The sequence below is a fragment of the Strongylocentrotus purpuratus genome, unplaced genomic scaffold (assembly GCF_000002235.5).
Source record: "Strongylocentrotus purpuratus isolate Spur 01 unplaced genomic scaffold, Spur_5.0 spur5_scaffold_3, whole genome shotgun sequence".
NCBI lineage: Eukaryota > Metazoa > Echinodermata > Echinoidea > Camarodonta > Strongylocentrotidae > Strongylocentrotus > Strongylocentrotus purpuratus.
The window spans coordinates 36,080,362-36,105,718 of record NW_022145609.1 but is presented as its reverse complement, the minus strand read 5'-3'; the positions used below and the strand labels follow the sequence as shown (position 1 = coordinate 36,105,718).

Genomic DNA, 25,357 nt, shown 5'->3' with positions numbered 1-25,357 from the left:
TGAGGAAACGGTTGCTGAAGGTCAGGTAATGTCGTCAATGCCGAGGCCTGCATGACTCCAACATTTAAATTTTTGACTCCTGCCAGGGAACAGAACTAGCAGGGCTGTTGTAGTAGGCATTTATATAATTCCTTTGGACCTGTCATGACCTGCCTGAGTAGCCGAGCGACCTCTAGCCGGCTGCCTAAGACTGGCTATAGGGTCTGTTCTCCTCGCCAGGAACCGGGCATTATGTATACACGGCGTCCTCCCCGTCCATGGCTGAATTCTAAATGCAAGGGTAGTGGGTTCTCATCAAGTTGTGCAGGCATACACATGCCTGTAGAAGGTGTCCTGCTTCTCCAGTCTTTCATGTAGTCTCTGCTCTAACTCTTTAAACATTTTAGGGTTACTCTCAAAAAGTTAGTAAGTGCCTTTTGGTCCTCGTCTTCCAGCTCCCTCATCAGTTGGTCAAATTGTCCCTGGTCCTTCCTCCGGCAGATCCAGGACCGCACCCAACAACTCCGGGGATACTTCGTTGATGCAGCTAAAGCAGCAGCTTCCCTTGCTCATAATCTTTATTCGCCTCTTCTTCCTCCAACTGAACAAAAAGCTTAAGCTTTTGCGAAGCAGAGCTCTGCTGCAAGGCCATTGTTGTCATCAGATTTATTTTTCTTGTAGATGTAGAATCTTCAGAAGCTAAGATGTTTATGCCCAGTCCTGCAAAATAACTAGTATCTATACATATGCCGCAGCCCGAGCGAGCTGGTACGCTGTAGCGCGAGCTGGCACGCATCAGTACGAACAACAGACGAGCTAAAGCGAGCGAACACGCAACGAGACCACGCAAATCTAAAAGTCCCTAATGACGCTTCATGTGCGACGGGCATTGTAATTATGTTAAATAAAACAGAAATTTAGGTCAGGTTGATTTTGACCTTTTCAGATCCTTATGGAATAGCCCTGAATCTCGACGATGACAAGGTGTACTGGGCGGACCAATATCGTGACGTTATTGGGATGGCAAACCTTGATGGGACCAGTAAGACGGATCTACTCACATCAGGCTTTAATTCTTATCCAAATGCAATCGTCTACTCATCTTTTCGAAGGTATTGTAAAAAGTCAGAATGTCATAAGTGATATCTCTCCAGAGAATTCCGTTTATATAGAACTATTTTCGACTTTTATCGATCGAAATTTTCAATCTCGCGTTAATGTACAGATCAGCTCGCTAGAGTCCCCCCTTCCAAAATCATAATCTTCAGTTCTATTATTCAAATATACGTACACATGTACACATTTAATTTTTGAATGAAATTTAATGTCTGAGCGAACAGTATACACTCCTTGAAATGATTTAATGCCTTCAAATTTCATTTTCAATTTAAGTTTGTCCTCTGACACAATTAGGATAATCACAAGTTCATAGACAAGTGGTATTGAAATGTATGTACTGGAAGCCGCAAACTTTATTCATCATCACTATCATCCCAATCGTCATTTTAACCATCATCAGAATCACCATATTCATCAACGCTATTGTACAGTGCGTCCCGGAAAAAAAACGAAACCGAAAATTATTGATTTATTATCATAACTTCATCACAATTATAATTAATAAATGACACATATTTGTCCAGCTTAGATCCTACTCTTTCATTTGATGCAACTCATATGATGCATATTTCACGCATGAGTGATTGAAAACAATTTGGAAAAAGGGTACCAAAAAGTCATTTGGCGAACAGTACCTGAATTTCGAAGGGAAATCACATTTCTAGAAAGTTCATTTCTTGCCCTTTCATATGACACCTCAATCAGGAAAAATGAGCCAGGAATAAGAAAGTTCTGTTTGTCTAAAGTAATTCTTGCATTTCCATAAGTTTCATAATTTTATTAAACGTACTGGCACTGGCTCTCTGCCTAAACAACAAAATTTGATTTTTTTTTCCTTCTTCATAATCTTTGCCATAGTGTTAAAATATTATTATAGTACGTTGTGGGGACAATACTGGAGCGCTTTATAAGTGCAAGAAAGGGTACTATCCCATTAATCTGTATATTAGATAGGCTTAGTTTGGATATGTGGCCTTCTATTTAAAACAATTATAACTCGATCATATTCTCCTCCGTTTAAACATGTTCCCGATTTAGGAAAATCTTCTGGACCGATAAAGGACAGTACCCGAAAATTGAAATGGCTAATGCGGACGGGACGGAACGAGTGACGCTTCTTGATGGGGATGTGGATTCTAATTTCACGGATCCGACTGGGATATGCCTTGGTCCTACCGGTACAAATTTTGAAAGAATTATACTGTACTAAAATGTAGGATGACCAGACATATTCTGCGGGTTTTACAAAATTTGCTCCTGTACTCTGGACTCAACACTAAACTTAACCATAACTGTTGCAGGAGCTAATGATTGGTCACGATTATCCGGCTACAATTGATGCGGGCTTAATTCAATAAAGATATAGGGTTAGCATGATTATAATTGCCATCGGGCTTTAGGATAGGATTTGATTTAGGATTATTTTTTTTAGTTTGGTTTTAGGGTTGGGTTTAGGTTTGGGCTAAGGGCCAGTGTTAGATTCAGGTATACTATTGGATCCGCGATTTAAATTAAGAAAATGATTAGTGTAGGAAATTGACCATAAAGCACTTGCCATATCTGGTCACCGGAGCATGGTTTGTTTAAACTTCTCTAAGTAAGACTTTATACATCTATGGAGGAGATACCTAAACACGGAGAGAAAGAGAGAGAACATACTTTGTGTGTGATTGAAACTGATACCTCAAAACCTGTACACAATCTTCTTGTTTAAAATCAGTGTATCCTATATGATCAGTTGGTCACGTACATTTGCATTGGGTATACATAATTCTCTGAGGGATAGATACATTACTTCCAGAAATCTTCAAAATATCATCGTTACTAATAGGACGTGTGTAGAAACCACGGGACAATGAATAGGCAACATCGTATACCTGAATAATGAATTCTACATACTGAAAACCTGGAAAAGTTGTTGTCCTTCTTCCTTTATTCTTTCATCAGAACAATTACTCTACTGGACCGATACAACGGAGAACACAATTGAAGTTCTGAATCTAGATGATAGGCAGCGCTTTTCAACTACCATTGGAAATTCAACGTATGTGCACGATATTCACCCGTTTGGGATCGCTAGGTATTTCGAGGATATCTATTTTTCTGACATCCGGTTTGACGGAGTCTACGTCATCGATTTTCCGGCCGGAAACGTAGCTCTTGCAAGCATGAAGTTGCCTATCCCAGCAGAGATTCACATTTACGCAGGTAATCATGATGCCGTTTAGTATTAAGTTGATGGTCGAGAGGGCAATTTTTCACCATACTATTATACAACGATTCGGTACGATTTTTGTTGTTGTTGCGTGTTTTTTTTTTACATTCGATAAGTTTTTATTGATCCAATTATATGTGTACATTCAACATAACCATAAGAAAAATATGCATACATTTATATCCATGTAACAACAATAGATCAAATAAAAAATCAAGTGGATCTACAGTACATATATAAAATAGAAAACATCAGCGATCGTCCCCCCCCCCCGAAAAAAAAAGGGATTTTAGTGAGCGTTCTATCATCTTATAAACTGCTTAAACAATATTTTCTCCTAAAATTACGCTCCATTTTTCATTGTGCCTATCTATTTTATTGCGTCTTTCATGCCTAGGTCACATTTGCCGCGGCAGCCGTGCGGTCTAAAATATCTACGGCTAATAGCAATTATAGGGCCGCCGCAGCATTCCCACGGTCACATACGGTATCGGTCACGTTATGTTAGGGTAGCCGCACGGAGTATTTTGAATTTGTGGAGACATAAAATCGGCAGCTGCTGTACGTCCTTTAAAGTGATGACGCACGGTCGCCTAGTGCGTCCCTGCGGCGGCCGTAGGTAATTGACAAATACATAGGCAAACGTAAGGTAGCCGCAATGTAGAAGCAAGGTACCCGCAAGGCGGCGGAAGGGGGACCATATGGCGTCCGTTCGACTAGACTGATCCTACCGATTCATCCCTGGAGTATATAAAAACGCTAGGTCACCGTATGCTCGAGGTACGGTCGCCGTGGAACCGCTCTACGACATGGCTTACGGCGTGTCTAATCGCTAGCGAAACTAGAAAAGAAAACAGTTATGACTCCGCGTTATAATCCTACGGCGACCCGTACGGCCTGTAACGATAGGGATACGCCTTATGCTATGGTCACATTACCCAAAAGCGGCCGAGCGGCGAGTTTTTAGCCAATTTTGCCCGGCCACCGAGCGGCGGCTGCCCAGGCACCGCTCGTTTTTAAGGCATCGCTCGGTCGCTGCTGAATTTTTAGCGCGGAGTTAAAATTCGAGCGGCGCCTGCTCACTTTCACTTTCGGTCGCCGCCCGGTCGCCGCTGGGCGATCAGTCGGTCACTGGGCGGCGAGTCCAAAATCGGTCGGCAGCCTTTGATCTAGCGGCTTCGATTTTTGACCTAAATCGCTCGGCGGCGAACGCTCGATTACTTTGGTGCCCGGGCGGCGAACGGCCAGGCATCGGAGGGCAATTGGAGGGTCACCGGTCGGTCACTGCCGGGACACCGCGCGAAAAAGCTCCGCGATTTCGCCCAGTTTTGACCTAAAATCCGGCGACCGACGGGAAAATGACAGGTCACAGCCCAGGCATTGCTGGGGCTCTACAGCCTGCTCGACTTCTCCAAAAATCGCTGGGCGATGCCTAAATTCCAGCAGCGACCGAGCAGGCTACTTATCGGTCGGTCGCTGCTCTGATTTGTCACCATAGCTTTAGGGTGACCCTGAGGCCACCTCAGATTCTCTGCGGCCATCGCAAGTATCTCTCGATTTATGGGCGTACGGCCGCAGGTATCCTATCCGTAAAGCAAATGTGACCTAGGCATGAGGTATGAAAATATTTAACACTAAAATGTACAAAACAGTGATGAACGTCGGGCATGTTTTTTGTAATCCAACACTTAAATAAATATTGCTTTCCTAACAAAAGCCGGAAATTAATGGGAAAAACATTTCTTACTGTTCATTCTTTGATAGATGATATGTGCGGATCGGGTAAAATTCCTCTTCAAGCGTGAGGGGGACATCTACAATTTTCTGAGAGGCATAATGATAACTCATAGGGTCATATATATATATATATTTGTTAATGCAAGTTGCAAAATGTGAACAGTAGCGTAAGCAAAGTTTGTACGAAATGTAATAAACCGCATATTCTAACTGAGAGCTCTGGTGGGACCATTTAAGTGCTTCACTGCAAATTCATGATAATTAAATGATTACAAAACAAACGATACAATCTACCACCAATAAAAAATTAAATTAAACAAAGTTAATTACGTCACAACAAGGAGGTTTCCATGAATGAAACATTTAAACATTTCAAGAGCTTCTGTCAGAGAGTAGGAGGCAGCGGAAAATTGGACTGATATTTCAGAGTCCTATGAACCACTTACAAATACAGCCATGAAACCCCTGGACAACCCTCCCAAAGGACGCCCTCTGTGGCCCATTTTTACCCTTTTAATTGACGAAAAATGCCCACCTTTATGAAAATGGTTTGCATAGATAAACTAATCCAATCTTTAGGATTTTCTTTCTTGCAAATCGTCTTTTCCTGGATTGTTCCTGTGATCCAAAAACTATTTGATAAATCTTTCTACTAAAGTACGGAATTTATACTTTCTTTAACTTGCAAAGTAACAATATTCTTAATTTTTGGACAAGTTTTTAAAAATGTGATTTTTAACGATGTATAATACAACCTGCACGATCTTTGTGTGAAGACAGAATTTGTCAAAAAGTAACCCTATGTCCACTTTTAATTCAAGATTCCAAAACTGTGGAATATAATATTTCATGCACATTGTCTTTTACATACGACCATTTTTTAAGTTTAAGAAGCCCTCAAAATTATTTTTACTTCTAAAATTGAAAAGCAACAAAGGGGTGACCTATATTTTTGACCAATCAATGCACTTTTGATCTATCAAACAATCGAAGGAGATAGAAGGCCTTATAGTGATATTTTCATTTAATAATTTTAAAACTGTTTAATAAAATTGACCCAGTCTTGAATGGTGCGAGCAGAGCTGGTTCGGGCTGCCTAAAACCAACAAGAGTAGATGATCTGTACTTGCTATGTGGTATTGCCCCATCACATATCAGACGAGAGGTTCCATCAGAGTAAGAGAAAACTAAGCAAGATGACAACCCTCCTTCACCCCCTTTATGATCATAGACATACAAAAAAGGGACGCAAATTAAGACACACTTTTCGCCATTCTACTAAAGCCACTGAGGACTCCGAAGGATGCCCCTGTAGACCTATCATCTTAAGTCAGTGCTGCACAAGCTGTCCTTTGGACCAAGCAAATCTTTGCCATCGGTTTCAAGTGAAGCATGGCCCACCTTGTCCTGTTTATGTCGCCTGCGGACTAAAGCGGTATGATGCAAAGTCATCATGCATACATGGGGCTTTAGTAAAGATGGGGAAACTAAGTGCAACTCTGGGGAGGTACAGACGATGAAACATCGTTTTCGTCTGTCTCCCCCCCCCCCCCCCCCCCCCTCCCAGAACCCTGTACACCAGAAGACCTATGCGGTTTAAGCGTTAAGGCCAGGCTTGTGAAGTGACTCGAGAAGAAGAAGAAGAATCTAAAATTGTTAAAGTTTACTAAAGTTTTATGTTCCTATTCGCAGATACATCTTGTCCAGGAGGTAACTTTTGTGCATCTACTGGGACATGCGTTATTAACCAACGTCAACCGGACGCTACCTTTCGGTGTATTTGTGACGAAGGATATAACGGAAAACACTGTGATTTAAGTAAGGAAAGTATGATAGTAAACTATTGATGACGAGCCATTCAGAGAGACGATTTTACTTGCGTTACATCATATGTAAGGGGCGTCAACAAAGCGAGTAAAAACAAGGGCGAAGCTAGGGTTTGGTTTTAGGGGGGACGAATAACTTAAAGAGGGAGTTGGTGCAGGAGGGGGAGTCGCGAAGCGCGGAAGCTTTGACGATTCATTAAATTATGAGAGAAAGAAGATGATTCGTACTCGACTTTTAATCCTTGTCTTTAATTTTCCAAATATATTGCATTCATTGTTATGCTGTGGCGTAATGAACAAAAACGTGGGGGGGGGGGGCAGAAACAAAATTCACCTCACTAACCGACTCGTACATGTTACATGCCTGCAGACAAAAAGTATAATAATTTTTTATAACAAAAAAGTGAGAAAAAAACTCGAAAAATCATGTCATTTCAACAACATTAATCACTGGTATCAAGTTAGAAATAAGCCACGTTTGAATTTTATTTGGGGGGCAAGCATCAGTACGTCAGTGATACAAGATTTCGATTATTTTTTTAACGACATCTTCAGAAATGAGCATCCTGCATGTGATAAATATATTGACGTTAAAATCAACTAATCACCAAATAATTAGCATTTCATCATAGGATTCCCATAATTGCTTGCAGGAAATATGTTAGTCAATATTTGCCACAATATTATGACTTATTTCTTGTTTATATCTGTTATGAGAGCGGGGTTGTATCTTCATAATGGCTAGCAATCCCTACACATCACCTCCCTGCTCAAAGTAGAATCCATCTGGACCTCTGTGGCTAACAAAACAATATCCGTAGAGCTCGATAGTCATATTATTGTGTAGGAATATGTCGAGCTGGACGAAATGCGAACTGCGCTGGGCTGGGCTGATGGCTATAGAATTCAAATCTTATTTCACAATTACAATTTTAAATAATGGGTAATATATGATGCAATTATGTTGTTTCTTTCATAACATTTTTAACACAGTCTTTGTCGTGTTTCTTTGTCTGCTCCGTTTTCTTCCTACGTCCTCTTACCTATTTTATATCTCTCTCTCTCCCTTTTGGCCGGCGTTTTTTTTTTTTTTTTTTTCAAATCTTATTTCACAATTACAATTTTAAATTGCCCCTCCGCGCCTGAGTAAAAACTACAACAAATTACGAATTTAAAGCGCTCGATACAAAGCATGATGTTATTAACTCTTTAAAGCATAATGTAGAGGGAAAAAATTCCTACATTTAGGGCAGTTACCAAAATTTTAGGCATATTAGGGGAGAATAATTTTTCTTTGCTTTGTAAATGGTACTAGGGATGCAATATTTGTTTTATTACGTGCTAAATAGAAACAAATTATGAACGAATCCTGGATTTACAGTGCAAAATAAGATATACAGGAAAAGACACGGAGTACCAATTATACCAACAAAAAAACACTTTCGAAATGTTTAAGGCGTTTAATGTGGTGTTCCCACTCTTAGATATGGAGAGGCGGTGAGAGTCTGGGCATAAATGAACTAATGTTTAGTTGAAAATTAATCCTTTAAGATGACTAGTGAACTACTTTTTAATATGAAATTTCTTCTAATACAATTTAGTATTGTGTATTAGTTACCTCTTTAAAAGACTAATACCCTATATTGTATTTATTCAGTCTTTAAAGAAATAGGCAAATTCTTTTAAAAATCATTATAGTCTGTTGTATCATCTTCAATGTAAAGAATTGTAATGGGAAATGTTTATTATGTAATAAGCAAAGATAATTGTCCATGAAGGTTTTTAGCCAGAATCCAACCTGTTCTTTATCACAATGAAACCACGCCATGAAAGCATTTGTAGTTCTTTTTGTAATTAGTACAAATCTTTATTTTTTAATTATTACATTTTTATTTTAACAGTTATTCGTTTGGAGGACAAAATGCACGAAGGTTGAAATATAAATCAGGAAACTAATACAATATCTACCATAATTGTTCTCGTTACTACTTTGGTTAGTGTTGTACTATTGTTTAATCCATCGCTCCGCCTTAAATTACAGACATCGACGATTGTGTTCCAGATCTTTGCATGAATGGAGGAACATGTACCGATGGAATAAACTCCTTTACTTGCGATTGTGTTGCCGGTTATACTAACAATATCTGCTCAGAAAGTAAGTAATAATATTTATATCTGCAAACTGATTTCAAATTATTAATTCTTTTAACAAATCGATTTAATATATTAACTACAAATATGTCTTACAATGTTTAAACAAAATCCCCGGTTAGATTGTATGACCCTTTTTTATAGTAAAATACATTGGTTCCGTAATAAAACAATCGGGTTTAAAGTATTAGTCTTTATTTGGCTTCTAATTTTTCATAGTAAAACCAGTTATATTTTTTGTTAAAACTAAAGAATGCATAACTGTTAAATTATATGTTGGTAAGTATTTCAATATAATTCCAATGACGAATATCGTCATTGCCTTGTATTTTCACTATGATCATGATAATGGGAAAGACAATCCTAAGAACAATGACTGGCGTATTAATATTGCAAACATCTAAGATGTATGACGAGCTATATAAATTCAGTATCATTATTACTAAGATTCAAATTAATATTTTTGTTACAATTTCTGTCATGGTTATCCGACCTCCTGTTACAGATATCAACGAGTGTGATACAGATCCTTGCATGAATGGAGGAACTTGTTCGGATGGAATAAACTCCTTTACTTGCAATTGTGTCACTGGTTTTACTGACAGTACCTGCTCAGAAAGTAACTATTTCAATATTTCCAAGATTTTAATTTCCAATTGAAATTATCTTGTCTTAGAAAAAAATGAATGTGAATATTCTTGATTCACTACAGAATATTAGGTGTGTTCCTCTGTCATCAAAATTAATTCCAATGAAATACACATTTGTTGTAGCTAATTGTATTTAAAAACAATTGAACTTGGCGTTGATTAAAGCATACACAATTTCAGAGATTTAAAAGAAAAACCATCATTATGCCTTAAAAAACATATTATAACTCATTTCGATGGCGTTTAATCCACATCAAATTACACAGGTTTAGAGAAATCTACTCTAAGGAAGCGTGATTTGATTTAATCTTTGGAGAGTGGATTGCAATAAAGTGATCATTGATTTCCACCCACAAACGAGTTGGCTTCTAACATATTTGATTTGCACCCGTGTACTAGAACCCCTGATTAGAACAATTACTTCAAATGAATAAGTGCTTACCTGGAAACCATTTAAATTTGGCAATACTTATCTGTTTCCCCCTTTTTAACTTTTCGGTTTTCGTCAAGTCTGTAATTACCCTGCTTTAAATTACAGCTACCAAGATAGTACTTGCTCAACAAGTTACTCAATCATTGTGCTAATTTCTGAAAGTTTAATTCTTTCGTCTTTTTATGACATTGATGAAATGCTTTGGAAATCATTTTAGTCTGTTGTATAATCTTCAACGTCAAGCCTTACAGTTTATTGCGCATTTATTTTAGCTAATTATTAATTTCCTGGAAGGATATGTCAAGGTTTTATTATGAAGTAAACAAAGATAATTGAGATTATAAGACGTTCTTTTGCCAGAATCCAAGTTTTTTTAGTACAATTAATCCACGAAAAGAGAGCATTTGTAGTTTTTTTTGTAATTAGTAAAGTCTTGATTTTAATTTTCAATGAGTATGCTTTCATTTTAACAGTTATTTTTGAGGAAGATAAAAAGCACCAGGGTTGAAATATCAACTGGGGAATGATATTAATACATCATCTACGATAATTGTTCTTTTTACCACTTTGGTTAGTGTTGTACTATAGTTTAATCTGTTGTTCTGCCTTAACTTACAGATATCGACGATTGTGGTCCAGTTCGTTGCATGAATGGAGGAACATGTACAGATGGAATAAACTCCTTTACTTGCGATTGTGTTGCCGGTTATACTAACAGTATCTGCTCAGAAAGTAACTTATAATAATTATATCTTCAAACTGATTTTTGAATTGTTTCTTCTTCTAACGAATCAATTTAATATATTAACTGTAGAGAAGTCTCAAATTGTTTTACCAACAAAAACCATTATATTGTATGATGCATTTATTCTATCAAAAAACCTTGGTTCTGGAATTACTACAATTGAATTTATAGTATTAGCCTATATTTTGCTTCTCCTTTTTCATAGTAGAAACAATTATATTTTTTGTTAAAACTATAGAAATCATAATTGTTAAAATAATATCTTGGTTAGCATATCGGTATACATTTTTCACTGAAATCATGATAATGCGAAGGTCTATATACTTTTGTCCTAAACCAAGACCTACTATCATTATTACTACTCTCCACCCATGACTAAACGGGTACCCGGTAGGATGTCTGGCCGGAGTCCAACCCGGGTTGTGGAGAAGGTACATAAATTTTGGACAAGCCTAAGTCCGACGACGAGCGTAATAGTATTTATAAACCCTTTTTGACATCTAAGATGCATTATGCGCTATATAAATACAGAATCATTATGACTAGGATTCATTTTAGCAGTTTTGTTACGATTTGTCATGGTTATCCGACCTCTTATCGCAGATATCAACGACTGTGATCCAGATCCTTGCATGAATGGAGGAACTTGTACAGATGGGATAAACTCCTTTACCTGTGATTGTGTTGCTGGTTATACCGACAGTACCTGCTCTACAGGTAACCATACGACTATATTTTTTTATTCTGATTCTCCTTTTAATTTGTTTGCCTACTTGTCAAATATATTTATGTGATCTTCTCTTAAATATTTCTCTTAAATATATTCTTCTTTGTAACAACGGTATCAATATATATTGAATGTACCACAATTAAATTAGAGTCAAATATTAAATACTTGTGTGATGGATGATAAAACACGGAACCATGTACTTCGTAACCGACTCAAAGAGCAAATTCATGATAATGTTCGAAACCTCGAGCAATATATGTGCTTTCGCACCGGGGAAGCATACAATTTAAAGTATCGCAGAGTGAGGCAACTGATTACCAAATAAGTGCAATTGCCATTGTAATACTCCCGGTTATAAAAAAATCAGACATACTTGATATATTTTACAAGCATGATGATATGATGTTTTTTTTGGACAGCAGTATGAAGAAATAACAATATTATGTTTGAAAACTAATGTCTGATTATATTTTTTGTTCTTGTCTTTTCAACAGCAATTGATCGATGCTTTTATGATGATCCATGTGGCGTGAACGAGGAATGCACAAACACGGACTTGACACAAGTTGGTTATTATTGTAATTGCTCTGGGGGCCTTGAAAGAAGGAATGACGTCTGCATGGGTAATTCAATATCTAACATGTCAGAAGTGAGAAGATAAACTTGCACTGTTAAAGAAGCTAGAACAATTATTTTAAATGAGGAAAATAGCTTAGTTTGATTGTTGCTTCGCTTTCATTTCCATAGAAAACGAAGTAGTACATAGTAAATCATGAATAAATAAATATGGCGGCTAGCACATTTCAGCTGCATTTACACAATGCCATCGATCTTTAATACATGTCTTGTCTAGTCTCGCGATCTATTTCATTCACATTGTGATGATTGGTACAACACAGGGATCTATGCTCGGTCCGTTACTATATTCCGATTAAATCATGAAAACAAACTGACTGACTGACTGACTGACTGACTGGCTTGTATCACATTGATTCGTAGCTTAAATTGTTGAAAATATGATATTTGCCTACAACTTCATACTCCGGAATATGCTATGTAAAGGAGTTGTAGATTTAATGCCTCAAAAGCTACGGTCATCCTATCGCTTATTGGGTCTGATTGGTTGTGTACTTCGTAAAACAACACATACTGTACATGTACATAAATGTAATCAATATGCATAGCAAGAATTACAAAAAAAGGTGGATAACTCTATTCAGAGCATAATGGCTCTGTAATATCTAGTTCGCTTGTTCATGTTAGTTTCATTCAGATGTAAATACAATTAGACCGTATACTAGTCAAAGGGAAGAACTTTTATCCTTTTATATTGACTCCGATGCTACCAGAGCCACATGGAAGATACGTAAGAAGGCGTGCTTTAATGAATTGGTAAATTCCTAGACAGTTAAACATCATTTTTGTACACACTGATATTTTGTACATTCATATATTAAACAAACGGAGTTTCAAAATGAGAAAGGTTGTTAGACTCCTGATACACCTCCGTGTATTTTCATCATGTTTATCAGCTTCTAGGGCTATTGGTGGCTCCGTCAAATTTACCCGGCTTAACGATCAGGAGGTTATTTTCACGGACTCTCTTAATGATCAGAAGTCAGAAGCTTACCGCAATCTGGAAAACCTTTGTAACAAAATCGTAAGTTCAACAGTTTTTAGAGTGGAGCATACACCTGTATATCATGTGATTACTATGATTTAATAAAATAATGTCAAATAACCATTTCTCATTGTAATTGTAGTCAAAATAGGAATAAATAGAACAAGGGCCGTGTTTTATATCTTTATAAGCTTTAGGAACAGCAGAATATATTATGATCGGTAATAAAGTCTTGATAGAACATTTTCGAAAATCAAGCTTAAACCGTTCTTGATATTGATATTACATTTAATCTTTTATGTCAGCTCCACGATGTTTTGATGAACATCGTGAACACACAAAACAATGAGTGGGATGTTGTAATTACTGGATTCTCGTCGGGCAGCGTCGTTGTTGATTTTGAAGTCATGGTCTTCGACTCCGATAGGGCTAAGCTGAAAGACCAAGCAGCAGCAGTAGAGACGTCCCTGGGACTTCAACAGCCTGGCATTTGGCAAACTGCGGATGGTTCTGTCAGTCTCAACGTGGAATCCATTGTTGCTTTCGGTGAGTTTGATTCTGAATTGTGGTTGTACTTCAGGTGGATGATATTTATTCATAGTGTGGATGCTTAGTAAGAGGCGTTATGTGATTTGTTCAAGCTTCGGTTGCAAGGTCTTCTCAAGACAGCTGAGATGGGGGGGGGGGGGGGCGTTGTTTTCATAATTTTGATATAGCCCACTGGCATATCACGAACACAAGGACAGAACATTAGCAGTTGCAAAGCAGTGAACAAACTGTTTTTGAGTTGTAAATTTAGCCAATGATTGATGTTTTTTCTTCCAATAGGTGAAATTTGCCTTACTAAACCATGTTCAAATGGGATGTGTGTTACGTCGCCCGGAGACATAGATTACAGATGTATTTGCCATTATGGATATATGGGGCAACATTGTGAAAAAGGTGAGCGACCATCAATTTCTCAAGCACTTTCTTTAATGGAAAATCTAACCTTAAGGGCCAATTGCTCTGAACGAAAGTAGCACAAATTAGAGAAGTAGTTTGGTGACATTTTGAACGCAATCGGACTTACAATTAGAAAGTTGTAAATATTTGAAAAATTGCAATCATTAAACGTAAGGGAATTTCAAGTTGACCTATTCGGTATTGTCACTACGATGTAGTTGCGGACAACTCTCCCATTTGTTTCAACACGCAAATTTACTACAATGCCAATTTATCGTGAAGATCTTTTCTTTCTAAATGACGTAATAATATGATATCCATAATGTATTTTGAATAGTACCCCGAGGGTGAAGGCGATTAGGAGCAAAACAGAAATTAATTATATTAAAATGTATATATTTTTATAAAATGGCTCTAGTATTTTAAGCATCGTGATTGGTCAATACGCGTCACATAACATTGACAAAATTTTGATGCAAGCACGATTTTGCAGAAATGAGTGCAATGACAATGACAATGACAATGACAATTTATTCTCATGTCACCCACATTGGGGTATTGGAGAAGTTTACAATCAGTTTGAATTTGTCAATTAAACACTGTGAAATATACAATACAAATAGAATTAATGTTAATCCATACAAAATAACACTATCGACAATAGTGAGAAAAATTATGATGATAATGATAACAATATTGATGATGATAATAATAATAATAATCAAAAACAAAACGATAATATTAATTAAAACGATAATTAATGACGAAATTAATGGAAGCAATTGAAAAAGAAATTTACTGGCACCAGTAAATTGATATCTGAAATAATGAATTACTGAAAATATTCTTGATATCAATTTAATAAATTGATATAAGACAAAAAAGAGAAACATAAAGTTAATATTGAACTCATAACATGTTTTTGCACATACTTAAATTAATGAAAACGAAGCATTATTTTTCGACAGAATTTTACTAAGTTTAAACGTGTTTGTACATTATTGGAGTTAAAAAGCTGATCCATTTTCAGTGTATTTGGTCTTTCAATGAAATATTTATCGATGAACAATTTTCTTTCTGAACGAAAGGTAGGGCATACAAACAAGTAATGAAACTCATCCCCAAGCGATTGCAAATTGCACAGCGTACATAGCCTCATTTCCCTTGGAGTATTTGAATATCTACCAGCTACAATCGGCAGGTAATGATTGCCACAGCGAAAACGACTTAATATTGTCCGATCTCTTTTAATGAGATCGATTAAGTATCTTTCTAAACATAAAGAATGTTTGAAGATTCGATAGTTAACACAATGCGAATTATCATACATACAAGCAGACCAATACTGAGCATGAGAATCTCTCAATCGACGTTCCACAGTTTGTTTGACCCACTCATAGCTAGTATTTTCACAAATTTCCCATAAATTAGACATCCCCATATTGTCCAGAGTCAGCTTGATTTTTTTTAACCAAGGTGCCTGATATATATTCTTTTTGTTGCGCAGAAAAAGCGCAACAAAAAGTTATATTGCACGTGACCATGGAGATCCAGTGCGCGCGCGTACGTGTAGTACGCGCTCCCTAGAGTGCATTGCAATTATTGTAGGCTAGCTACGCGTAGCTAATATTGTACGCTCCACCATAATCCCCAGCGCAACGTACGCGTAGCTTAGCTCTAGCATGGACTTATCAACTTAGACATAAAAAGCAAATTTTTATTTTACTTTTGCCTTGGATTTAGGCCTGTTTTGACTTTTGGATTTTATAACGAAGCCAGGAATTTCAGCTGTCTGATGTAGATTCGTCTCTAGACCCACTGTAGACCTCTGTGGATTTTATTTTTAATCAAGGCAATGAATCCCATTGACTTTTTGGTAAGCCTGCAAGTTCTTAGTCTAGAACTAACCTAACTCTAAAGTTAGATCTAGATCGAACTCTCGTAGACTCTAACTTAAGATCTAAAGTTTCGTTTGTTGCTATTTGTGTCGCTATTTTATAAAACAAATAACGCACTTGACCAATTGTGCGAAACGTAAATGCAGTGTACGCTCGGTTTCTTCAGATGGTTCGCACTGTCAACTCGCCGCAAGCGGCTCGTTGCACAGAGCGGCACCAATCTAAAGAAACCTCGCGCGTACTGCATTCACCGCTATTGCACTCTGGGACGAGCGGTATTTGTATAATATTCATTATTGGTCCGATTTATTCTAATATTTCGCCATTCTGTTTCTGTTACTGTTATGCTTTTATAGAAATGAGCTCATAGTCAAAGATTGGATTGCCCTTAAAAAGGTACAAGTTCTAAAATACTTTACAACTCCATCATCATCATCATCAGCTAGAGCTCCCGTTTTTCCCTTATGGCCCTTTTCTATGCCTTCTGATCTCAAGCATCGGCTTGGATAAGACCAGATGCTCTCATATCTCCTCTGATTCATTTCATCAATAAGCCACATATTTACTTACATATTAATTCTCTGATTCCAGTTTAGGCCAATGGACCAATGGTATGATATAAACCTAGCGTTGCTTCATTTTTCTACTTTCCTTTTCAGAGGTAATTTGCCTCCTGCCTAATCACCCCTCCAGTCAAGTTGTAATGGCTCAAAGCGACTACAGAGGAGGTGATTTCATCACTATACAGTGCGACGACAAAACGGAATCTGTTGTATGGCAATGCAACGGAACGTCTGGGAATTGGATACAACTGGCAAACCTTGATTGCAGACCAGGTAGTAAACGTGCAAGTTAGGCCCATTTGCAAGTTAAATTGAGAAAATGGAGAAAAGTTAATAAACGAACGTTTCATCCAAATCGGATGAAAATAAAAATAAAAATTCAAAAAGTGAATTTCATGAAACGTTGATATGTATCATACAGGCTATTAATAAGCGTGTTGGTGATGTTATCCCCTCACTCTTATCTATCTGTTTTGTACATAATTTTAACACAAAATATCACATGTCTTTTCTAGGAATATGAAGTTTATAATATGTTTTATTTTTTCCGATTTTGATGAAACTGTCACCGTTTTTGTTTGTTTAATCTTTCTCTCTTTATTGAATTCAACTTGCAAATGGTTCGGAATTGCCATTTCAATGGATTTTATTTTACTTTTAGCTTAAAACTTTGAATCATTAACGGCTCTTACAGTCTTCGCATGTATTTTAGTACACGTTTACGAGGATTTTGTTTGTTTATACTTTGAAGGTTGGGAACACATATGCAACGGTATTACAAATAATCTCAATCTGGTCCTTGGTGGATGTTTTGTCTCTTATAAAGTACTTATTATAAACCATGCAGCCTCTTCGTTGTGTTTCGGTTATGTTAAATTCACTGGAATTGTTTTTGTAGGAATATACAGGTATCACAACGTTGCGCAAAGACTTGGGATACGTGTACGTTAACTAGTGCCTTTCATTATGCGTCTTGTTAAGCCCATTACGAAAGCTAGTGATGTACATCTATGACTATGTGAAGGGCAATAAAAGTTAACCCAAGTGATTACAACATTGTACGTCAGTCATAACCAAACTGACTCTAACCCGATTCCAAGCCGAATGCTTAGTTTGCCATTAATGTATTTTAATATTTTGCATGAGTATTTTTTGGACCTGGCTGGTGAGATGGTATTGTCATGTAGTTAAGAGAGAGAGAGAAAGAGAAACCATTTGGCTGCAAAAAGCAATGAATTTTCAGGTTGCCGGTTCTAACCCTGTGTCAGACCTTGCAATATGAGAGCATTAATTCCGGTCTCAGTAGCCTGGAGAGGGGCTTTTATGTGCTAAATGTGTACTATTTTATACTTTGCAGAACCAGGTGGACTGTCGACTGGGTTATCATTGGTATCGTGGTTGGAATAGTGGTTGTAGTTACCCTCGGAATGATTTTTTGTTTTCTCTACAAGTAAGTTTTCATTATGGATACTAATCTTATCTAATTTAATTGAAAAGTAATATATTCCTTCAACATCTTCAACATACCGCTAGTTTCATAGGGGAGTTTAGGCAAAATATCTTTGGGGTTGGCATGAGGATTTTGACAGGGAATATGATTATGGTTATCTTGACTACTAAGAATCACAACATATGATCGCTAAAAAAATTGTCACCACCTACTGCACTATTCCAATAAGAGCAGAGGGAACTCCTAGTGTGGTTGTCCGGCGGTCCGCCACCACATCCCCAATCAGTTCTACCGGGAGGAGAGACCGAATGGTTACGGTTATTTAGTTAGGTACAGATAGGCGACGAAAATGGAGATTAATGTTTATACTGCTTACCAAGCTAAAGCCTCTCGATGGAGTAGTCTATCAAATATCATTGTCATGTTTGCACATTTCAATGGGTGATTGACAAGGAAAATACAATTACCTTGGGTTGATTTTTGAACGTTCTAGCGATAGTGCTACAAATAAATTCATAGTTGAAGACAAATCAAACGTAATAGACAAGTATTCTAAATTTAAACAAACAATCATAGAAGCAGACTGGGGAAGTTTAAACGAAATCGGACAAAAAATAAGAAAGTTTTGAATTTCGAAAAAGTTCATGGTTGTAATCGCTATACGTTTCTGAAGTATGGACACTTCAAATTGGCTGAATCAGTTATACCTTTGAGAGGTCGTGCCGAAAAACTTTCCCATTTGTATCAACAGAAAATGACTTAAATATCAATTTTTCAAAATGTGTCACTCAGGAAGGTTTTTTTTTTTTTTTTTTTTTTTTTTTTTTTTTTTACTTCTTACTTCTTTTGAGTACTTATAATAATATGCTTTCCATAATGTATGTTGGGTAGTTCCTCAAGGGAGAAGTAACTTTCACCAAAAAAAAAGAAATGATTGATTTTTCTACACGACATAACTACATCGCAATCCAATGAACAAATTGTCAAGTTTGATATTCTCAAAGGTTTGGTGATCGCATATTTCAAACATTCATGAATCTGTTATTATCGAACCGATTTATTTCAAACTTTCGGCCTCTCTTTTCTCTGCTATTTTTTCGCTTTAATACAAATGGATTTATTACACAAGTTGAATTACCTTTTGATTTGTCTAAGGATGGCTTCCAGGAAACGGCCTACGACCAATAATGGCATGGTGCTGAGGGAACATCGCATCGCCCAACCTCAGGGAAGGGAAAACCAAGGTGGTGACTTTGCTCAATCAGAATTCGCGGGCGCCGTCCAGAACAGGCACTTTGATAGGACCGGCACATTGCCAGCGCCTCCGCTTGGGGGTTTCACGCCTTCAGACCGCAAGGAAGGGGCGACCCCCGAAGATCTTCCCCCTGCTTATGACTACGACCCCAGTCAAGAATGTTCTGGAGGCAAGGACAGTAACTATGAAGAAATAATACATAAAGTGGAAAGGCCCAACAGGAAGCACGGTAATGTGTACCAGGCGCGGATCCAGGATTCCTAAGGGGGGGGGGGGGGGGGCCACTTTTTTTTTTTTGGTCCGAAAAAAATCGTAACGACTTAGCCAGCCGCTAAATAAGCGGGCCCGGGGGGGGGGGGGGGGGGGGGGGGGGGAAGAGGACACTTTTTTTTGGGGGGGGGGGGGTCTCGAAATTTGAAAATTTGACATTTTGTACCGTGGGGGGGGGGGTCACCCTTTTTAGGTCAGCCATTGGCATATTTTTTTAATTTTTTTTTTAAAATTAATAATAAAAAAATCACAGAAAAGGGGGGGGGGTTGCTCCAAAATACACACATAAAAAACCGAAGGGGGGAGGGTCAACCCCCTAACCCCCTCCCCCTTCCGTACGTGCCTACTCGTCTGAAAATAGTTTTTTGCCTCCCGCGCGAAGCGCGGAAGCTTTTACGTTTCATTAAATCATTAGAAAAAGAAGACGATTCGTTGTACAGTTTTTTACTCTCCCGCGCAAAGCTCGGAAGCTTTTACGTTTCATTAAATCATTAGAGAAAGAAGACGATTCGTTTTACCGTTCTCGACTCTTAATCCTCATCTTAATTCAGTTTTCCCCTCCTCCCTCCCGCGCGAAGCGCGGAAGCTTGTACGTTTCATTAAATCATTAGAGAAAGAAGACGATTCGTTGTACCGTTCTCGAAAATAATCCTCGTCTGAATACAGCTTTTACGTTTCATTAAATCATTAGCGAAATAAGACGATTCGTTGTACCGTTATGACTTTTAATCCTTGTCTAAATTCAGTTCCCCCCCTCCCACGCTAAGCGCGGAAGCTTTTACGTTTCATTAAATCATTAAAGAAAGAAGACGATTCGTTGTACCGTTCTCGACTCTTAATCCTTGTCTAAATTCAGTTTTACCCCCGCTTCGACATTTCATTAAATTTTTAGAGAATGAAGACGATTCGTTGTTCCGCTCTCGAAAATAATTTAGTTTCCCCACCCGCGCGAAGCGCGGAAGCTTTTACTTTTCATTAAATCATTAGAGAAAGAGGAAGATTAGACGTACCGTTCTCGACTCTTAATCCTTGACTAAATCAATCCCCCCCCCCCTTCCGCGCGAAGCGCGGAAGCTTCGACGTTTCATTAAATTATTATAGAAAGAAGACGATTCGTTGTACTGTTCCCGAAAACTATCCTCGTCTGAATTAAGTTCCCCCTGCCCTCCCCCGCGCATAGCGCGGAAGCTTTGAAGTTTCATCAATTCATTAGAGAAAGAAGACGATTCGTTGTACCGTTCTCGACTCAAATATGTTCTTTGTCTATTCCCTTTTCTTCCTACGTCCTCTTCCTTTACACTCCTCTCTTTTTTGGCCGGCGTTTATTGGGGGACCACCCCACCGCCCCCCTGGCTACGCGCCTGCTGTCAGATGAACATATGTTGATACCTTGTCCGCCCCGGAAGCTCAGGGGTTTAAGGTTTTAATTTACGGTCAGATTAGCATTCAGGGGTCCGCCTTAGCGCCCTAGACGGGGTCCAGGGGGCAGAGCCCCGGAAGTTCAGGAGTTTAGGCATTTAATTACGGTCAGATGAGCATTATTTTGATACCTAATTGTTACAATGGCAGGTCACTAATTGGCTTGGGGTTCAGGGGGCGGAGCTCAAGGATTTTAGGCACTCAATTACGGTCAGATGAGTATCGAGGGGCCCGCCTAAGGGCTCTTCGTTGGGTCCAGGGGGCAGATCCCCCAGAAGCTCAGGGGTTTTAGGCGTTTAATTACGGTCAGATGAGTATTTTTGATACCTTATTATTTGTGACACTAGCAGGACACTATTTGGAGTGGGGTCCAGGGTGCCGAGCCCCCAGAAATCAGGGGTTTTAGGCATTAAATGACCGTCATATGAGCATCTAAGGGCCCGCCTTAGGGCCCTAGCCGGAATCCAGGGGGCAGAGCCCTTAGGATTTTAGGCATTAATTTTAATCATGGTCAGATGAGCATATTTTGATACCCCATTATAATGTGACACTGGCAGATAACTATTTTTTCTTTCTCGCTATCTTTCTTTCTATTTCTCATTAATATACTTTTTCAAAGAAAGTGTGGGGGGAGGGGCTCGAGGATCCCGATACCCGCCTTTTCTTGCCTGGCTGTAAATTTAGGAATTTGTCATTTTCCAACAAACGCATGAAGTGAGGAAAATTATCTCATTTCAGCATTATTTGTTAACCACCGTTATGGAATTATAAATAAACCACGTTTAAATTCTATTTCTCCAACCCCCCCTCCCCTATCAGTATGCCAGTGGCCCCTCCCCCCTCCGATCTACACCTTGTTGGCGGGAAAATTGCAACTGATATCCCCCTTCTTTTCTTTTCTTCTTCATATTTTGTCCTTCCCTTTATCTCCTCTTTATCTTTTTTCTTTCCCTTTCCTTCCTTCTCTTTAATTTTTTTATTGGGGGGGGGGGGAAGGGGGAGGCAAGTCTTTCCCCCCGATCTCCTTCTTACCTCTTTTCTTTTTTTCTTCCTCTTCTTTTTTTCCCTTTCTCTCCTCTTTCCCTTTTTCCTTCTCTCTCTCTCCTTTTTTTTTTTTTTTTTTTTTGCGGGGTGGGGGGGGGGGGGCAAGGCACGCTCGGCCCCCCCCCTGGATCCGCGCCTGATGTGTACTTAGAGATGAACACAGAAATGGCTGGTCTTTTATTCAAAGCTTTCTTTTAGGAAAATTTGACTGCTTGCACAAACCAAAAGCTAATGCTCCATTATGCACACTCACTACATATATACGTTTAATTACCAATAACTTTCATGTTGAATAACAAAGGTTTTTTTTTTTTTTAAAGACATTCAAGAATTTGTTCACTCCAATCCTCTCCTTATTTGTTTTTGGGAGGGGCAGGCGGGAGAGAGACATAAAGAGCGAGACAGACAGATAAATAGTGTTTTTCAATGCACTTGATATATCTGGGCTCCGCGAGTGCGGCCATACAATAAAAAACTCTCTTTCTTCTGATATAAGCACATATTGTTAACAACATTATTTTGAAGAAAAGAAATCTGTCCATCTTGGAGTGGGAGAAAAATAGAGGGATGGAAGGGGAGAAACAGAGAGAGAGAGAGAGAGAGAGGGGTTGAAAGAGAAGGAAAGGGGCAGACAGAGAAACAGACATAATGACAGATGGACTGATAGAGAGCGTATTTCGTTCACATTCAAAGCCACTGCCCTATATATATTAATATACACATGTAACCTATCCCGAATGTTTGTTTTTTATTTCAATGCTTTACGGAATATACATGTTTCCAAATAAGGAGGTGACAAAGCATTGGTTAACACCATTGTATAATACGACCGTGTACTCGTTCATGATGCACAATTTTAATGTAACTATTTTCATAACATGGTTTTATTGTAAAAGCCTTATCAAGCATGTTGCATCAGATACCTTTTTCTACGTAGCCGGTATATTTCAAATATGAATATAGTCTGCCTAAGCTTCAAATTCTGTATATAATATCTTGAATAATGTCTTATACAAATTAGTAGCGAAGAGAGATATATGATTCATGCCTATCTAATGAATGTTTTCATTAACCATGGAGGCAACTGTTTATTTAAAAGCAATTTCTTACACATTATCATCATAAAAAGTGAACACTTTGGATAATGCGTCCGGGTGTCACATGAGATTGTCTCTGTATATTGATGAATGCTCAAGGTTCATTCAATCGGATGACATCTTGAGGATTGCCAAGATCTACGGCTCGTGTGTGCACTGTCTGATTTTGCTTAGTAAAACAAAAAGGCGTGTGCATTTTTAGATTTTAAACTGCATGTGATTTGCTCGTTATCAAAAACATTTAGTTCCTAACCATTCTCTAACAGTTGAATTCACTTAAATTTATAATCTGTGGACCTTTTAATGAGTAAAAGGAAATGACCTTTGCTGTCAATTGAAAAATGGAGAGGAAACTTGTATGTGCATCTTTTTATACATATTTCTTTGATGAAGTGACGTTTTGACGCATTAATATAATTCATGTTTCTTACTATTGTACAATTTGATAAGTGCATTTATCTTGTTTCAGCGAGTGCCGTACGATGAAGAACGTAGGTCGAATAACATAATTAATATTCATGTTTACTCAAGATTGATTCATGATCGTACTTCTATTTGTCATTATTCGAATTTAGGGTAGTCTTAGAACAGATTAATGCTGTAAATAGTTGCCAAGGAGAACAAAGTTTTCAAGTCTCAAAGTCACACGCAACAACTGAGAATTGTTATAGTAATGGTGGACTGATGTAGATATATATTGTGCGGCAAGGGAAACCCTAGCATCTTTCATTCTTTGCAACTTCATCTGTTTGACGTAATTTTGAACAAACGTCTGAACCCAGAGTCGGGTTTGAAATAAATAACAAGTATTGTTAAATGTCTTTGATAAATGAGAAAGAAAATTCTCCTAAAAAAGTTTGAATATGGTTATCAATTTACACTTCTCCGTGTTTATTTGTTGTCACTATTGTATCTTTGTCTGTACTTATGATGTATATTTTGTTGTCACGTTAATAGGATCATGCTTGCAAGTTGTATCAAATTTGTTATGACCCTACTACATTAACATTAATCTTTACTTATTTGTTTGTCTGTATATTTTTGTAATGCCTTTTATACATGTTTTTAAAATGGAGATGTGGAAAAAAATTAAATTTGATTCAAATTCATTTTGTCAAATACGGGCCTAATAGTTTGTTACATGCACTTACCTGACTGCTACTAAGACACAATTGTTATGCTTGTAACTACGCAACCTAGGGACCGACGGTTTTAATTCCTCTCCGCCGGACTTGGTAATGAGGAATAATGGCATACCACAGGGCGCTATCGCATCAACTTAGTTTCTCATAGATTGGTAGTATTAAAGGAGCAGTCTACCCTCATAATTATGGAGCTACATTCCATGAAAGTAGAACATTTAGAGACAGTCTCCTTTTTTCTAAAGAAAATTTAGTATCATACATTTCCCTTAGATATAGCAATTTTTGATTGCACATGTGTCTCTATGTAGCCCCTCTATACAAAACTCTTTACTTTCATTAGCAAAAAAATTAAATTATCATTCACGAACGTTGCTGTACCGAGTAAGATACGTTTCAGCGTTTCCAATTTGTAATAGACTGGGAATGCAGGCATCACAACGAGGTACAATATAGTCGACCTCTCTCGGGAAGGGGTGGCGGATCCGGATCGAGGCAGCGGCCCAACCTAGTTAATATCATGCAGAGAAGCTAAACCTTGGTTTGGAAGGCGATGAACAGGGAGAGAAACCACCGCTAGGTATCTGACTGCAGAGTAAATCTCGCATTATCATTTCCCTATGTCTCGTACCTCATCCCTCCTAATTGGCCTCTGCGTTTGATCAACTGTACCCCATATAAATATAGGGCTAGACTGTGAGGACGATGTGCAGAGAGAGAACTAGGAGGGGTAACTTGTTTGCAGAGTAGAGCTCGTAATAACAGTTCCTCTTCTGTCTCATCCGCTACCTCCTTTCTCCGTGGTGTTTATCAAACCATCCCAGCCGATACAGATTAACCAGGGACGAATACAAAGTTTGGGGAAATTTTGAATATTGGGTGGATAGTGATTCTTTACAATTTTAATATATTTGGATGCCCCTGTGGATGTATTATAAGCACTAGAAATTTTAGCCCATAAAACACTTCTGCTTTCGAGGAAAAATTGAATATAAAAATTTACCGGTGCTCCCGGTAAATGTTGATAAATTTCTAATAGCGCTTACGGCCGCACAATGGTAGCTGCGA

At 38.1% G+C, this 25,357-nt stretch overlaps 3 protein-coding genes and 1 long non-coding RNA gene across 4 annotated transcripts; all 4 read left to right on the top strand.

Moving 5' to 3' along the window:
* Nucleotides 1-931: 931 nt before the first annotated feature.
* On the top strand, nt 932-9,747 carry LOC105446184 (pro-epidermal growth factor-like). Its single transcript, XM_030995916.1, has 6 exons — nt 932-1,091; nt 2,137-2,276; nt 3,046-3,306; nt 6,743-6,868; nt 8,918-9,031; nt 9,740-9,747. The coding sequence occupies exons 1-6, from the start codon at nt 1,000-1,002 to the stop codon at nt 9,745-9,747; spliced, it is 741 nt and encodes a 246-aa protein (XP_030851776.1). The 5' UTR covers nt 932-999.
* A 987-nt stretch (nt 9,748-10,734) lies between these two features.
* Nucleotides 10,735-12,202, top strand: LOC115928591. Its single transcript, XR_004066092.1, has 3 exons — nt 10,735-10,842; nt 11,459-11,572; nt 12,080-12,202. It is a non-coding gene; the product is annotated as an uncharacterized LOC115928591 (long non-coding RNA).
* An 857-nt stretch (nt 12,203-13,059) lies between these two features.
* LOC105444760 lies at nt 13,060-18,019 on the top strand. The gene is made up of 4 exons (XM_030995915.1): nt 13,060-13,245; nt 13,512-13,752; nt 14,035-14,148; nt 17,970-18,019. The coding sequence occupies exons 1-4, from the start codon at nt 13,060-13,062 to the stop codon at nt 18,017-18,019; spliced, it is 591 nt and encodes a 196-aa protein (XP_030851775.1).
* LOC115928574 lies at nt 16,713-23,743 on the top strand. Its single transcript, XM_030995914.1, has 4 exons — nt 16,713-16,885; nt 17,970-18,062; nt 19,218-19,560; nt 23,723-23,743. Exons 2-4 carry the CDS (start codon nt 18,040-18,042, stop codon nt 23,741-23,743), a joined length of 387 nt encoding a protein of 128 aa, XP_030851774.1. The 5' UTR covers nt 16,713-16,885; nt 17,970-18,039.
* Nucleotides 23,744-25,357: the final 1,614 nt, after the last annotated feature.

Bases quoted from the DNA above. Each gene is read 5' to 3' on its own strand.
- LOC105446184 (XM_030995916.1), top strand. From the start codon at position 1,000: ATGGCAAACCTTGATGGGACCAGTAAGACGGATCTACTCACATCAGGC. The intron at 3,307-6,742 runs GTAATCATGATG...TCCTATTCGCAG, and splicing joins AGAGATTCACATTTACGCAG to ATACATCTTGTCCAGGAGGT. The intron at 6,869-8,917 runs GTAAGGAAAGTA...CTTAAATTACAG, and splicing joins CGGAAAACACTGTGATTTAA to ACATCGACGATTGTGTTCCA.
- LOC105444760 (XM_030995915.1), top strand. From the start codon at position 13,060: ATGAGAAAGGTTGTTAGACTCCTGATACACCTCCGTGTATTTTCATCA. The intron at 13,246-13,511 runs GTAAGTTCAACA...CTTTTATGTCAG, and splicing joins AAAACCTTTGTAACAAAATC to CTCCACGATGTTTTGATGAA. The intron at 13,753-14,034 runs GTGAGTTTGATT...TTCTTCCAATAG, and splicing joins GGAATCCATTGTTGCTTTCG to GTGAAATTTGCCTTACTAAA.
- LOC115928574 (XM_030995914.1), top strand. From the start codon at position 18,040: ATGATTTTTTGTTTTCTCTACAA. The intron at 18,063-19,217 runs GTAAGTTTTCAT...GATTTGTCTAAG, and splicing joins ATTTTTTGTTTTCTCTACAA to GATGGCTTCCAGGAAACGGC. The intron at 19,561-23,722 runs GCGCGGATCCAG...ATTCGAATTTAG, and splicing joins AGCACGGTAATGTGTACCAG to GGTAGTCTTAGAACAGATTA.